Raw genomic sequence first — 16,727 nt, forward strand, 5'->3', positions numbered from 1 at the left:
ACGTTTCAAAGCTGCGCTAAGCACTCATTCGATTACTAACATTTGGCAGCGGGTTACGTTTGAAATTGCACCCGTACAAGAGTTCCCAGTAATTTCAGCGAAAAAGTACAACATTGAAAGGAAACGTATTAGACGCGTTCCATTTAAAGCAGCACAAATACTTTCCTAATGTTCAGCTTTCATATAAATCTACTAAATTAATTTTAACTTTTCCTATTGATTTGGAACTGATTTAGTAAAGTCTATTTAATTTGAATTAATCTCTTTTTTATGTTTTGCAAATTCTCAGTTCTGATCAATTTTTTTAATAAATTAAGAACACTGTTAATCATTTTTTAAGCACTTATTTCGATATATATATTGTTACCTTACGTTTTTTACACTGTATAATAGTTTTTTCTAGTGTACGCTCGTGACAATGCTTAGTTTTTCTTATGTTATGACTTATGATATTTGCATGGCTTCATACTTACCGTAGGTTAGTTCGTTGCCCCATATAATACAGTTAAATTTTCTATATGTTAATATTATATTTCTAAATAGCTTAATGTAATGAATATTAAAAGGAAAAGTAGAATACTAATATAAATCTTTACTAATCCTATAAAGAGGTAGGATTTGTATTTGTTATGTATTGAAATAACCCAATAATTACTGGACCGATTTCAAAAAATTATTTCATCATTAAAAAGTTACAAAATAGTTATCGATGAGTAACACAGGCTTGCAGTTTTTTTATTATTTTCTTAATCCCATGCGAACGAAGTCGTTAGCAACACTAGTAAGTGATATAAATAACTAATAAACTTCATGAGTACAAGTAATTTTTGGAAATAGTGTACTGAATGTAACCAGTAATATTCAATGAACCTTTAGTTTAAATGTGCTTTCTCCCATTCAATTTTAATTCCGATGTAAAGTGTTACAATTGATCGTATTTGTTACAAATGCATATATAGGTTTTAAAATAAACTGCCTGGGAAATTTATTTACGTGTTCAATACCGTAGCAACTGTTGAACTGTAATGACGCTTATGCTAGTAGGAATTCGAATTAATATTAATGGTTCTTCAAAAGCGGCTTATGGGGTTGCAAGGAAAAGCCTCGCGATTCCTAGAATTAAATTCTGTGGCGCCGGTCGGCTGGGTTGGTACTTACATGGAATCAAATAAATTTTATGCTTCGGCCTCTTACTGGAAACCCCGCACTTATACACTACCGTTTAAAAATTCGCAATGATTAAATTGCAATTTTATAATCTGCATTATTTAAAACGTACGATGCCAAAATACTCGATCTCGAGGTTAACTTGTGCAATTATAATTGGAATTTCTATTCCGGCGTTTTGTCGTCTTTTTATTTCGAAGGGATCTTGAAATTAGTATTCTATGCTTCATTTAGAACTTCAACTGTTAAGGGATTCCTCTACCGGTTTGTGGTTTTTATTTGTACTAAAACGCACTGTTGGCTTCAATTATGAGGTGTATTATGATTAACTGTTAGCAATTTTGACCGTCGACCACGCGTTATTACATTTATAGTGTGTAAAAGTCAGTTATTTACTGATTAAAGTATGTGCATTTACTGTGGTTATGGTTAAAAAATATATTGACATTATTAAATAAAACTTAGTTTTATTGGTAGTTTGATACTAAACAAAAAAAAACTATAAAAGACGATCGTACTTAAAGACACAATTGCACTTGTTAGATAGGAAGTATAAGATTGCAAAGGATATTATCGTAAGGGGTGTTGTATGAATTGTCTTCAAATGAAAGAGAAGGCTTTAGTAAAGGGGAGGTGCCGTAGCGGAGCGGCGAGTCATTTGCGCCAGTTGTCTACGAGCGGTGCTACGAGATGGTCGTGGCTATCGCCGGGAGAACGTAGCCATTAAAACTTTTCACGGAACGTCGTCAAAGTATTACATAGTACTGAAGTTGACCGCCCTCTTAATCACTTCCTCGCGTGTGTCGAATGCAATCCGAAGGAGCGTTTACTTTGTGTTTCACAGCTTAAAAATGTTTTGAACGGTACATTATTGAAGTGGCTCCAAAGTTATTTTATTTTACTGGACTACGTGCAAGGAATTATTCGATATTACTTTCGGTACAAGGAACATATTTGCGACCTTTAAGAATATGTGAATTACTAAAAATATTGAAAACAAAACTGAAACTTTAGATATATTGTTTAAAAATGTTATAAATATTGATTAACTTATGAAAAAGAAAAGTAATAAAATGTTTTTAACTTTAATTTTGTTGGATTGGCTGTTTATTTCGTCAAGCGCGACAACGCTATCACGTAAGTATGAAGCATGAACGTTGGTATCGGTAGTAAATGAGACATTTTTTGTTATATTTAAAAAAAATGTATGTTGGTACATTTGATTTTTTAATACATTTTTGTAGTAAATATAGATTAATATAATTAGTAAATATGGCGAAGTCTGTTGTTAATACTCATTTTCATACTAAGAAATGAGATGAGAAATAATCTGTGTACCAGTATTCAAAATTCTGCGCCAATTCAGATCCATTTCTTAAGCAAATAAAGTACAATCAGCTGCATAAATATGTAAACATTTACAGAACTATAGAAGCTTGTAAAGGCTTTCGGTCTGTCAATAAAAAATATTTTTGATCGGAATCATACGGACATACACAGGCATACATGTTTGGAAACCTAAAGCTTGTACAAACTTTTGTAGCTTTGTTAATGTACACATACAGTTGTCTGTACACTATGCTTTAGTTTTAATTGTCTGTCTGAGAACAGTTTGTGTTGTTTGCTAAATACAGCTAAAATTCAAAGATTTTGTTTTGTTTATTAATGATCATTATAAAGCAAAACCGAGTTTAAAACGTCTATCAATATTATAATACTTGTTGTATAGAACTCCATACTAAAGTTAAGTTTAGTGTTAGATGTCTTTGGAAATTCTTCAGCGATACTGAAGATTTATCCATACGTAATAACTATATTTATAAAGGAATGTAATAATCTATAGATATTTATTGTATGGTTTTTTTTTATCTTTGAACTTTTTTTAGTAGGATGTAAATACGATGTCATTACGATATCGCTGCGGACGTATTCGTTACTGACGATTGTTTAATATAATAATTCAATATTATTATTTTTAATGATTAAAAAAATTAACGTTTTTTAGCACTAACTATTCATACTTATTAGTTGAATGTTATCTTGGCACATATAGTTACATTCGAAGCAAATTAAAACACTCCGTGTTGGCATGGCAAGTAAATGCCATTATGTTAGAAACTGTTATCGCAATTATGTAAAATTAAACTAAAAATACATGGTAAAAAACAACACGTAATTGAAACAGTTCGCCGCGAGTCCCATCTGATTATGAGGCGTGTTCATGTACAATTATGCACTTTGTAACCTTTCGAACGCTTTATAAATCATGGAAGCATGTTGATTTTTATGTCTTACGATTTTATGATTCGATGTCAACTGAGATTTTACAGATACTTTAAATGCCTTTGTACAGACATAATCAAAAATACTTTTGTTTATTTTCTTTATGTATTTTATTATATTTATATTTTATTTATTTAAAGAAGGAAGAAGAAACACTTTTTAAAGTACAAACGATTATTCTGTGAAGAAGTTCTCAGCCACGAGTAAAATAAATGCGAGGGTTATTTCGAGAAGAGCAAAGTTGACTAGTAGTAAAGTTCTCTTTCTTCATTAAATTACAGTTTTTGAATGATATTTTACTCGATCCATACAAGAAACATGAGCCAAAACCATTTTGGCTTTATTTCGAGGGTTTTGGACACACAAGTATGTTTATGTTTATGTGGCTCCATTTCATTGTTATAGCTTACTGGATTTTGCCTGCGACTCCGTCCGCGAGAAAATAAAAAAAAAATAAGAGTCTTATGGGTTCTTCCAGACTATTTTCTACATCTATGCCAAATTTCATCCAGATCCGTTCAGCCGTTTAGGCTACAAACTCAAACAAACAACCATCTATCTAAACTTTCGTATTTATAATATTAGTATGATTAGTATAAAGTATGATGAGTATGATAGCCAGAACATGTCATTGGACATATTTAGAAGAATCATGATGATACAGTAAGTCCTTATTAGTTTTTTTTTTAATTAATAACTATTTTCTTAGTTATAAGCGTATTTCTTGTTAATTGCCATAAACTTGAACGATATAGACACGTAAGTTTAGACGAGCGCGTTAAATGGGGCCGAGTCGACAGATTGTTAGAAGGGAAACTATTAGTGGGCGCATATTAAAATCGTGCCCTACTATATTTGGATTATCGCGGTAAAATTTGACGTGTAGTCAATTAGTGGTGCCGGGGACCGTTGCGGTGAACGTTCGTAATTTGTCAGTGACAACGCCGGAAGTTTCACAAGCCCCCGACTACCGCTTCAACAGTATCAACTATTACAGCGCTCTGCACAAATATTTTTATATTTGTATCGGTTGCTTTTATACTATAATTCATGTTTGTCATGCTACATTAGGTTTAATTTTGAATAGGATTAATTAACACATGACGTATGGTAGTGTGATGCGCTAACTCTTAGGTGAAAGGGTAATAAGATTATGATGATGATAATAGTATACTATAAATTCAATTATGAGTAGATGTGTTACATACAAGTAATCGTCCTAATTAATATGATGGTTAGAAATAACAAATATTTGAACAAATATCTACCAAGCATGGTGTAGTTCGTATGAATGACTTTATTCACTCTTTTGTTTTAATCTTCTGCAAGTTTTGAGTTGTTAAAAATGTCACGACTAACCCCATTGGAACTAAAGCGTTTGTTATTTTATTCTAAATTTGACACATACTCCGTGAGGCTTTGGGCGTTTGCTGCTCTATTAAGAATTAATTCCATTTAGAAGTATTTAAAGATTGAAATTAGCACGACGATTGTCTAAGCTTCCATTTATGAAGCCGAAATCGTTCAGACTAATTTGAGCTCTAAGTGAAAATTTATCGACAATCTGCGAGATTCCTTTCATTCGTTATCCTCAAGGAAATACATTTGACAGCGATTTAAACAAACGGTTCTGTATAAATCAATTTGTATTCGCTTTATCGTTCTTCTAAACAGTTCAATTTATTTACGTTCAGTTTAATGGAAGATAAATTTTATAACGTAATGTTCGACAGTAATTTTTTTTTAAATTAAAACAAATGAAAAATGATTTTCGTAAATCTGGTCTATTGATCTGTCATTGTTTTATTGACCACTGACTTGTTGATTAATCTTGAAAGAGCCTCAAGTTATTATCAATACATAATGAATAAAACCACTATTACTCTAAAGTTCTTAATTTATGTATAGACTTTTAGAATTCGAATTGTTACTCTTACCGCGGTCTTTTTGAGGCAGAATTAATTTTCAGTCATAACATGACTTTACTGCTAAAGTTTTCTCAGTGCTGTTTTGATTTTCAGTTTATTACCCTTATTGTGTAGTTTATTGTGCTCAACTTTCCAAACAATACTATTCCGATAATTAGTTTTCACGAGGCGGCGAGACGAGACCGGCCGCGTCTCCCGAGGCGTGGACGGCGTAACTCTTCGTGTTGCCCAGATAATATGAAGTATCTGTTATTTATTTCGATGTAGTATTAAATTTTACTACTACTTTAGCTGTAGGATTTCGTGAGTGTTGCCACACTAACTTTATTCTACACCGATATAAGTTAAAATTAAAGATTTAATTACTTAACAAATTATTTTTTGATTGGTTAAAGCTGTTTTTCTAAAGCATAACTGCGTTTACAAAATCCACAATGTTTTCTCTTTATGCTATTGGATGTATTTTTTCTATAAATCATGTGCTTCTAAGTCATAAAATATTTTTACTCTTTGGTGGGTATTTAAAGGCAATGGTATTTTTTAGTCGACTTTGTTGTAACTTGCTCAATACAAAGAATGTATTTGACTCTCAAAGTAAAAACGTTTTGAAAGTACTAACGCGTTTATAATTATGGTATTTAGTTTCTTTAATAACATAGAATTCAATATCGTTTATGATACTTTAATGTTTGTTTATTTTTTGTTCTAAATTATTTTTTCTTTGCAGCTGAACCGGGTTTTAGCGCACCCATAGAAAATGTCACAGCGCCGCTGGGAAGAGAAGCTATTATGGCTTGTACAGTACACAATCTTTCATCATATAAGGTTTGTTGTTTTACGTAATTCATACCACGGGTTTACACTGTTGAAATACATGTTGCAAAACATATTGTCATCCCTCTTTACCTCACGTTATGTCACAACGATTTTCTTTCGTAAAATTTCAGGTCCTTTTTGATTTTTTTTTCTTAAAGTATTTATTTTTGTATCTTCATGAATTGTTTCATAACAATTTAATTTAAAATTCCTAACCAGCCCAAGTTATGAGAATCTTAAATATAAAATAATTTTAAAAGTTGGATATCTTATAGCTCTAGAGTCTGGAAAAATTACGTCTTTAAATACCATATGAATAGTCTTATGCCGATGTAGAGAGCGCTTTAAAATTCTCTCAACAGTAACTAAGTTAAAATTTATGCCCAACAGACTTACGGCATTTAAAAAGTATACGTATCTTGTGTTGCTAATTAAGTTTATTTAAACCATTTTCCCATTTTTAAAAGAGGTCAATGACCAAGATAATGCCTCACTTAATAATGACTCTTACTACAGTACACTAGACAATAAAAGTTCCCATATTTTTAAAAGGGTTGTGTCTTTTGTATGACAGTAGCTTTGAATAAATTGTTAAAGCAAGACCAAAAGGGCAGTTATAATTTTCGCGTGATTGTTTTATTAAGAAAAAATATATTAAAAAAAACAATCTATTGAGAAGAGAAATCATACACTAGTCACAAAAAATAAGAGTAAAACTTATCTCCTTTAAATGCTTTCGAACATTTACTTAAATGCTACTCTAGTTAGTTTAGGAAAACTTAGGAAATACAAACACTACGTACGAATTTCTAAAAAAGTTAGTCCTAGTTTACACAAATTTTATGTAGATTATATTTTGTACTGTAGTATTTAATTTTACTTACAATAATAATAATAAATTCATTTATTTAACTTTAAATTTGTTACAAACAATTGACCCAGGGTCCCCGCACTAGGCACAGCCTGTGTCGCGAAGACCTAGCTCATCGGATTAACTAAAATACTATACATCATTACACGGCAAACATATTCAGCTATAATTACAATGTAAAAGAAGTAAATAAGTGAATAAGAAAAAAAAGAGAAAAACATGCAAAATTACGTTTCTATCCATTAATAAACTATTATTAACTACAATAATAATTGTAGTTTTTTGTAGGCAAGTATTAGCGACTTATTGAACAATAAAGGGTCTTTTTAAAAAATCATAAAAACTTAAATCTCCGCTATACATTTCGATATGTCCATTTTACTAAATCATTAACTATTCAACTCGTGTTCCGTTGCCGTTGCATACGTGACTAAAGGTGTAAATAGTGTTCCATGTGGAGCGATTAAACTTGAGTTATAATAGTCATATATCAAGTTTGGATTCTTGATTTTGGATGTCATTTTACAGTTTAATGCACCTATACTAATATTATAAAGCGTAAACACGCACTACTTTTGGCGTAGGATGTCAGCAATCACAGCATATTTTTGAATAATTCATTCTTAAATAAAAATCCCTACATTTACGATACGCTTTAGGCTATATATTTTAACGCTATTAAACTAAGGGGGTAAATAAAGTGGAAAAATCCTCCATTTGCGAAAGGGACCATAAATTACATGCTGCCAACATTAAGGAAGAATAGTTATTATAATAGTGGTATTTTGCATTTGCAATTAAGAATTTGACAAATGTAAACTATAAAATAAAGTTTTTACAATTTCAATCGGATAAAGCCGAACAGAAACAGCTAGTTTATAAAAAACTTTAAAAAAGCTAACATTAATTTATCCATATGTCGATTTATTCATATAATAAAGTACTACATCAAGAAAATATTGTGTTAATCTTTTTAAAATCTTAAGGTAGAACGTAAGAGAAACTTGTTATCTCGTTCAATAAAAGTACTTACTAACTGCTCCTTGCACTTCAGGCTACACTTTCCGTTCGCAAAATCACTTTCAAGCTGTTTTTAAGCGTGTTGTAGTCTCAAGTATGCTTACGATTTATAAGTATGTGCATATAAAATATTTAAAAAACGCTGTAGTTTTGTTGAAAGATTCCTCAATGATTACTGTTGAATAGATGGATTAAAATCTTAATATTTCGGTTGCTATCGAGAATCTTTCAAGCCCCGATTTTTTTTTTGATGTGAATTCATTGCACAGGAACCGCGTAATGCTTTAAAAGTTAAGATTTTTAGAAATATAAGGACACAGCACCTAGCAGGTGATTTACTTTAAATATGCAATTTTCAAAAGGAACTGGTCCACATTGCTTCCAACACGACTGAAAATAAAACACAACTTTAATATTTGAGGAAAAATCTCAAATTCGCAATAAAAAAGTTTTATGTTTATAAAATTAAAGTCAGTATAGTTTAATGCGTTGTTATAATCTATATTGATATTTTGTTAGGTCGCGTGGCTAAGAGTTGACACCCAAACAATCCTCACGATACATACTCATGTGATATCAAGGAGTCGACGAGTTGGTGTAACTCACAGCGACCACCGCACCTGGTTCCTTCACATCAGAGAGCTGCGGGAGACGGACAGAGGATGGTACATGTGCCAGATCAATACTGACCCTATGAAAAGTCAACTTGGCTACTTAGATGTCGTTGGTAAGTAGACTATATACTGCTTTAAGACCGTGTGTGTCAATCCTTAATGGCTTAATGGTAAGTATAAAAGATTATTATAAGATTCGTATGTAGGATTTATCAAGGATTCATCACATACGATACTTCTATACTTTATGTTATAAAGAGGAAAGATTTTTATTTTTGTATGTATTTAACTCAAAAATTACTGGGCTATTTTAAAAATCATTTCATCATTAGGAAGCTACGTTATGGCTTATTAAAATAGTCTATATTATTAAATTTCTCGAGGATAAAGTCGCGAGCAACAGCTAGTATTTGATAGTTTGCAACTAATTGTGTGCACGAAATATGCCTGACTAATTCAAAATTACATTAATATACCTAATAATAACAATGAAAATAATCATTCAGTAAAATATATTTGACCAACTCGATACAGAAGGTTACGAATGATGGTATTAAAATCCATAAAATTAATATACGAATGTAATTCAGTTGAGAGGAATTTGTTTTAAAATAATGTATTTTATGTAGAGAACAGAATCAGACTGCGAACAATGGGTGACCTCATAACTACAAGACAATATTAAAGTTCATGTTTATGAATTAAAAAAAATATACACATATGTTGTTTTAACACATTTGGGTGAGTTTTGGTTTCAAAATTGACGACACGTAGGATAAAATCCCAATCATGTTTTAGGAAACTGTGAAGGATGAAGTTTTTCAAGGAAATATAGAAATCTAATCTTAAAACCGATGTTTTTAGTCAATTAGTAAAATAATGATTCCAATTTAATTTTATATTTTACCACCCTCGTGCAATTAATTTAAATTTGATAATTTAAATTGTTTTCTTTTATTAAAAACTGGCACGTAAAAAAAACCTTGTACAATAAAAGCGTAATCAGCGTAAACCATGCAGTTGTATGTTATGGCCGTATACTGCGCAAAATAGAAACTGCTAAAAACCTTGACTTTGGTTTATTGCGAGATTTACAATGTGGTTTCATATTTTATCCATGGAAGTTTCGACGTGACCTTGCTATAATGGCTTACTATTCATTTTTACAAACTTCAGTCGCGATATCACACAGAATAGTCTGTTGACATGGTATGTCACCTGAAAATCGTGTACACCGGCTCTTTGTAATTTGCCTATACGTTGCACGAATTCATTCAAAACATACACGTCACTTTATGAAAGAATTTTGATGTGCAAATTGCAGATCGTTTTGGCAAGTTACAAGCTAGCGGTTTGTATAATTTAGCAGTGACATATATTTACTTTTTTAGTACCGCCTGATATCTTGGACCGTGGTACGAGTACTGATCAGACGGTGCGTGAGGGAGCATCCGTCAGTCTGACGTGCGCTGCCACGGGCTCGCCGCATCCACAAATAACTTGGCGAAGGGAACATTCGAAAACTATAACAATCGCGGATGGCATACAAGGTAACCGCTATTTAATTACCTGTTTTTTTTTTAATGTAGAGCTCTTTATTTTAACAAACAAAAGAGAGCTTACAAAGCAAACTTTATGCTCTATTGCTTTTTCACATAAAATATACGTTGTAATTAAAATTTCATTGTAAATAGTAAATAAAAATCGCGAATTGGAGTAAATATAGTAACATAAGGTCATTTGAATCTACAGTTTATTAACATTTCTATCTTTAAATCATTATGCAGTTTTTTATGTTATAATTTTTAATCTTTGCTATTTCGCACAACTTTTTCAATGACAAAATACTCATAGAGTATTCATTGTTCACTTTGTCGACTGTACTTATGACGTAAAACATTCATTTGTTTTTTAAACTGTGTTGTTTTCGCGTTTCATTCTGCTTTATTTATTTGCAGTGACGTCATTAGAAGGTCCTGTTTTAAATATAAGTCGAGTAAACAGACAGCATGCGGGTGCATATTTGTGCATAGCCTCTAACGGAGTACCGCCTACGGTTAGCAAGAGAATAATGCTAACGGTTGAATGTAAGTAATAATTTCTTTAGTTTTATATTTCAAACTTAATTTGGTTAAATATTTGTATAAATTTTCTCGTTTATTAGACCCGCCCGTGGTGACAATTAAGAATCAATTAGTGGGCGCCGTATTGGGGTCCGATTTATTGCTGGAATGTGAAACAGAGGCCTACCCCAAGCCCGTTAGTTACTGGAGCAGGGAAAATGGAGAAATAGTACCGATAGGTATGTGTGTTTAATCAATTCTGTCTTCGAATTGAAACTGTATACTGGTGAAATTCCAATTGTGTTTACTTATTCCTATAACTATCGATCGTGGTGATATCTTAAAATAACTTACGTTTCTATAACTGTGCGAATATTAGGAAAATCTGGTTAAGTACCCACTGACACATTCACATTTTACTTTTATGTCTCATAAAAGTTAATTTTGGTCATCCTTTACCAACAATCGACATAATTTTGTAATATTTGTGCCGTACATGAAGGGTTCGAGTATCGCGGCACAACCTACCCCTAGACTACGCATGAACTGGAGGGCATAATAATATAAACAAAGGGGATTATGGAGGATAAAGTGTTACTCCTCAGCTCGAAGCCCGACTCACCGTCTGCAGGTGCCTTGTCACTATCGGTGTCAATCAAGTCAAGTATAGGCGCCACTGATGCTGCTGCAGATGCACACGTGTGACCCGTTATTGCTCCAAACGCGAACCCGTAATTTAAAGCGACCCCGTACGCTAACAAAAATGACATGCCCTTCCGGCACTTCCGATGATCTTTGAACTCGCACTTTAAGTAACAGACCGATTCGCTTGACTGCACACGACTCTCCCGCATACCTCTCCGCAGGCCCCGCGCCCGACCTTACTGGAAAGGGAATCAAATCTACCCACTAGCGCGGGAGAAAAATAATGCACCCGGTTACCGGCATTAACCAAGGCCGCTAAAAAAAAACTATTCGTCCACCGAATGTGGCGAACCCATACAATCTCTATCGAACACTATTAAAACAGCTATCAATATTAGTACTCTCTAATAAAAAGTTAAGATATTTTTGGTTGTGTGCAAAAATTTAATTTTGAAAATTAGTTAGAGTTTTATAGAGATTTTTATAGAATTTAATATACCTTCGTATGTTGTGATATCACGCTTATAGAATTCCTTATGCATGTACGTAAAGCTGATTGATTCAAGCATATCTGCCGCCTGCTCAGCCCGCGTTATGTTGACCTGTCGATTATTAATCAATAGGGTTGTTCGCTTCAATGAGCTCAGATATATTAATCACCAGCATTGGGAATAATATTATAATTATGTAAACATAGCTACTTAACTGAATAGAAGGATGATCAAATCATGTCCATTTCATAAATAGAAACTCGATTCTGAATAAACTATTTGAAATACGTTTAAAATAAATTTAGACTTTAATTTACACTGGGTTTTGAGTGTAGTGACACTTGAAATAAAACATTGTAAGTCATAATGTATTGTTCTATGTTTTAACATAAATGTTTCGCTTGTAAATCTATAGTTTATGACAGTGTCAGTAGTATTGTAACGTGATATTAATTTTAGGTAGGGGCTTGGAACCGCAAAAGATATCGGGCTCGTATCGCTCAGTACTACGGCTTCCTATTCGCAGGATAACAAGCTCGGATTACGGCGCGTACAAATGTGTCTCCAAAAACTCCTTGGGTGACAGCGAGGGAACTATTAAACTATACCGTGAGTTAATAACACATTTGAGAAGTTTTATTTTTGTTAACGTGTTATTGATTTGAAGGACGTAATTCTGTTGACAGTTTATTAAAGTAAAAAACTAACTTTGTTTGATGTTTCACAGCAATGCCACCTCCCGCAATGGAAAATAACGGTATGACTTAAATATATTTCAATACATTATTTTTTCTGATCTATAACTAACTATTTTTTTTGTTAACAGCAGTTCAGAGGCTGAATATAATTGCTGATAAGTCATCAGATAGTACACCATTTGGCACTCAAGGTATGAGTTTGTATATCTGCAACTTAAAAAAATTACAATGAAAGTAGTTGAGGAGTTGAAATGTTACTAAGTATTTGACTTCTCAATGGAATCAATTCTTTGTGCTTATTGTAGAAGAATCCAAACTAAATGTATTATGCGTAACAGTTTTAATTAGTGTAAATCATGAAGACTTTGTATGGATATAGCTGTAGGCTAGTATAGAGTCCGAGTTATAAAATTTTAATAAGATATTCGCAAGTAAATAAGTATTTTGGAACAAAAGAACTCTGTTAATGTTTTCGGCCGGTATTAAAAATGTAGTCTAATTAGTGAAATGTTTTCAGATTTCAGACTACAAGATTACAGCGGAGCGGCTTGGAAGGATTCCTTTAATTTCAGCTTACTGTCCTCTCTAATAATTGTTAACAGCGTTCTTTCTTGGAGGTTTCTTTGAGTAAAATAACTACGCTCAAAAAGCGTTTGCTTAGCCTTATGTACAAGTACATAATTAGATCAATTTTTGTTAAGAAAATTAGAAATATGTAAATAATGAAATTATATAGAAAATTAAATAATCCATACCCAATTGCACAACGGCCTTGTCGGAGTTTCGGCAGCCGCGAGGGATGTACGTGACGCAAGCGGATGGCAGTTCGCGGAATAGACGTCATGTGTAACTCGGGACACGAAACTGGAAACACATTACAATTACTGCGCATTGAACATTTCACTGCAAAATATCTACGATAAAATTCAATGAGAGTGACGTATATTGCGGTTAGCACTGTCAAAGATTACTTAAACATGTCAAGATACGGCCCAACAAACGTCCTCAAGGCTCTAGTGCCATTTTGTTGATCGAACGTCGGCGTTAATAAACTATTGTAGTTTACTTACCATTGGGTCAGATAAACTTGTATTAAATAGCTGAAGGAGAAACGATTATGGCCACAGTATAATGTCTCACGGCTGTCTTAAAAACATGACATGCGTGGCGGCTTTCTGCGTCGTCGCTATAAGATTAAATCTATAGGTTGTTTTTTGACAGTAACTAAGTTACCTAATCATTTTTAATCTGTAACTTCTTCAAATACCCTACAGTGGCAGAGAATAAATTTAGTTATTAACTATGAATTCCTAATAAACATTAGTTGCTTTTAGTAGAATTAGTGTTAATAATAAAGTTGACGGTAGTTTTTAATAGCATAGATTAGAGTATAATATTCAAAACAAACTAAATAATAAATTATAGTAATCAAGAATAAGTTCGAAAACTATTAATGTAGATTATATGTTTTTTTATTAAAATAGAATTGTGTATATTGCAGGCATATCTAAATAAAACATTTCGTTTATTTTGTTGCATAATACGGATGAATTCTGAATGCAAATAAAATATTCAATTTCTTTAAGTACAGTTCGGTGACATCTGAAAACTTTCTTTCTTTTATTTCATGCCATTGTTTTATTGTATACTTAAAAAGAAAAAAAATGTTTCTTAAATATTGTAATATCTATAACATTCTAGAAATTTGTAAAGAAAGTATTATAAAAATAGACTGATCTTCGTAAATAGGCTGTAAATAAGAGCAAAATAGTAAAAAAAATATTAATAGATGATGGATGTAAATTAAAACCGATGGAGAATGGACGATTATTGTGAATAATATAGGTATAAGCTGAGCTTAAATCGCTTTTACATGTTTTATGACGTAATTTAAATACATATCTATTGTACCTACTTATAATAGAAGTAAAATTAACTGTATATTATAAATATGAAAGCTTATAAATGTAGAAACTACAAGATACGCTATACATAAGTTGTAGTTAAATTTTTGTTAGCGAAAAAATATATTTTCATTTTGAATAACATATCAACAATGTCAATTAGGCTTCTTTTGTGAACGACACATCCTTATTTTTGAAATATTTATTTCAAATTAAATAAACACAACTCAAGTACTTGTAGTTTCACGTCGGACTATAGTTATTTCTAGAATCCTAATAACATTTTTCAGTATTTTCTTTAGTTTGCTATTGAATATGTAAATATTTCTTTACCATTGTTTAATTTTTTATGTAATATATATTTTAAATGTTAAGGTTATGTTTTTTCTTATTTATGTATGCGGACCACTAAACGCTATAACAAATAAAGCTAAATTTTGTTGTAATTTTCTTTATAACTCTCCTGAAATAATTTATAAGTCGGCGCGAAACAACATTGTTCTATCAATAAAGAATACAAAATACTGAGGGTCTGTTTTTAAGACCATGAAATACTAGACATAAAGATTTTTCTATTACGTATCGGACAACGAACCCTAATACCCTTTCAAGTCAAAATCTTCGGCTATCTGATATAGATTAAAACGATATACCTGAAATATTTTAGATGAAAATTAAACTTACTTAATAAGCGAAAATTCTCAATTTCATTTATAAAAGACCGTTATCATTTTATACTCAAAAGAACGTAAAGCTATATTTAAATTTAGACTTGGTATTATACAAATAACTTAAAGAATATATTAAATTAACTAAGTAACATTTATAGCAAAAGATTATTTTCAAACAGCACCGTGTTTCTTTCAAAGAAAAGATTAATTTACCAGAAAACGTAAAGATTATTTCCCCACTTTACTGTTGTTCCCCAGTTACCTCAGTGTTCCCCAGGTTTCCGGCAACAATATTTTAAAGGCATATTAAAATAATATGTCACACTAGCGTATTCTGCAAAGCATGTATTATGCAACGTATCAATTCAGTATTCCGCACGTTACCCTGCAACCTGAGCAGTGTACAACGTCCCATAAATGAGTTTTGAGCATTGTTTGCTCTTGCCCTACTCATATTCCCCTCCTGTAGAACACTGAACAAAACAACCAATTATAACGTATTTGCTTACAAATAAAAATGTTCTGTTAAATTTACGGAAACCGACAAAGAAACAGGAGACCACGGATACAATTCAGGTAAGTCTTCGTGTTATAATAATGATCATTTTGGCAGTGAAATTCTAAAATATAGCTGTTAAAATTTATTAGCAATTAAAACATAACAAAAAGCACAGCCTTTGTTACTGAGAAATAAATTATTTTTTTCTAACGGTGAAAGAATCTTTAAAATCGGCCACGTAGCTTTGAGTTATTCCAATATGTTAAAAAATACAAATCTTTCCTCTTTATAATATTAGTATTAGATTTAGTCCATCATTTTTCAAGTATTGACTGGCGAGGCTGTTTTGTTACATTATATCTAACGAGAGGTTTAATGTAGGTTAAACAGCACAGATAATACAAAAAGTTGCTTAAATATTATTTTAGCTGTGCGACCTGGTTCCGAATGTGTGTCGTATCCTTCTCTATGCACGCTGTTTGCATACATTGAGAGCGGTGTGTTTGCTCGAATGCTATTGCTTGACTGTACTCGGTGGTATCTATTCAGGAGATATCACCAAGTTTACGGTTTGTGCATCTTTTTAATGTATTTAAAATGACCAAATAGTGATATTTTTATTAATCCTGATTTTATTTCGTTATTTATATTGTCATTATCGTGTTTTGTTTCCAATAAATGCTACTTAACTACGTCATAGACTCTTTTGTATGACAAAGTAGCAAACGAGCAAGCGACCACTTGAATCCGCCAAAATTGTGAAGCGAACACTGCGCATAGACATCGCAATTGCAGGTGCGTCGCCTATCTATATGGATGGAGGAGGAGACGCAATTAAACAGGATATTTTCCTTTCCTATACGTCTCCTCTACCGTCAATTACATTTTGACGGTAGAGGAAGGTTGGAAAGGGAAAGGGAAAATTGAAGTAATACTGAATTACGGGGATATCAGTGTTTTCTTCACAAAAACAAAACAAAGTAAAAGGTACGTAGGCTCGAGTGGAACATTACGTAAATTTGTTGGTGCGTGTTCCATGCGTTATTCGTGCTGACCT

At 32.1% G+C, this 16,727-nt stretch overlaps 1 protein-coding gene across 1 annotated transcript; it reads left to right on the forward strand.

Annotated features, from left to right (window-relative positions):
• The first annotated feature begins 2,240 nt into the window (after positions 1 to 2,240).
• LOC106103464 (lachesin-like) lies at positions 2,241 to 13,227 on the forward strand. The gene is made up of 10 exons (XM_013283245.1): positions 2,241 to 2,304; positions 6,106 to 6,203; positions 8,605 to 8,812; positions 10,091 to 10,249; positions 10,658 to 10,786; positions 10,864 to 11,001; positions 12,358 to 12,507; positions 12,626 to 12,655; positions 12,725 to 12,787; positions 13,114 to 13,227. The coding sequence occupies exons 1-10, from the start codon at positions 2,241 to 2,243 to the stop codon at positions 13,221 to 13,223; spliced, it is 1,149 nt and encodes a 382-aa protein (XP_013138699.1). The 3' UTR covers positions 13,224 to 13,227.
• The last annotated feature ends 3,500 nt before the right edge of the window (positions 13,228 to 16,727 follow it).

The sequence above is a fragment of the Papilio polytes genome, unplaced genomic scaffold (assembly GCF_000836215.1).
Source record: "Papilio polytes unplaced genomic scaffold, Ppol_1.0 DF823731.1, whole genome shotgun sequence".
Taxonomy (NCBI): domain Eukaryota; kingdom Metazoa; phylum Arthropoda; class Insecta; order Lepidoptera; family Papilionidae; genus Papilio; species Papilio polytes.

What these genes read in the sequence shown, in the direction of transcription:
- LOC106103464 (XM_013283245.1), top strand. Translation starts at nt 2,241, where the DNA reads ATGTTTTTAACTTTAATTTTGTTGGATTGGCTGTTTATTTCGTCAAGC. An exon ending in AATCGCGGATGGCATACAAG is followed by an intron (nt 10,250 to 10,657) that starts GTAACCGCTATT and finishes ATTTATTTGCAG; the next exon opens with TGACGTCATTAGAAGGTCCT. An exon ending in AATAATGCTAACGGTTGAAT is followed by an intron (nt 10,787 to 10,863) that starts GTAAGTAATAAT and finishes CTCGTTTATTAG; the next exon opens with ACCCGCCCGTGGTGACAATT.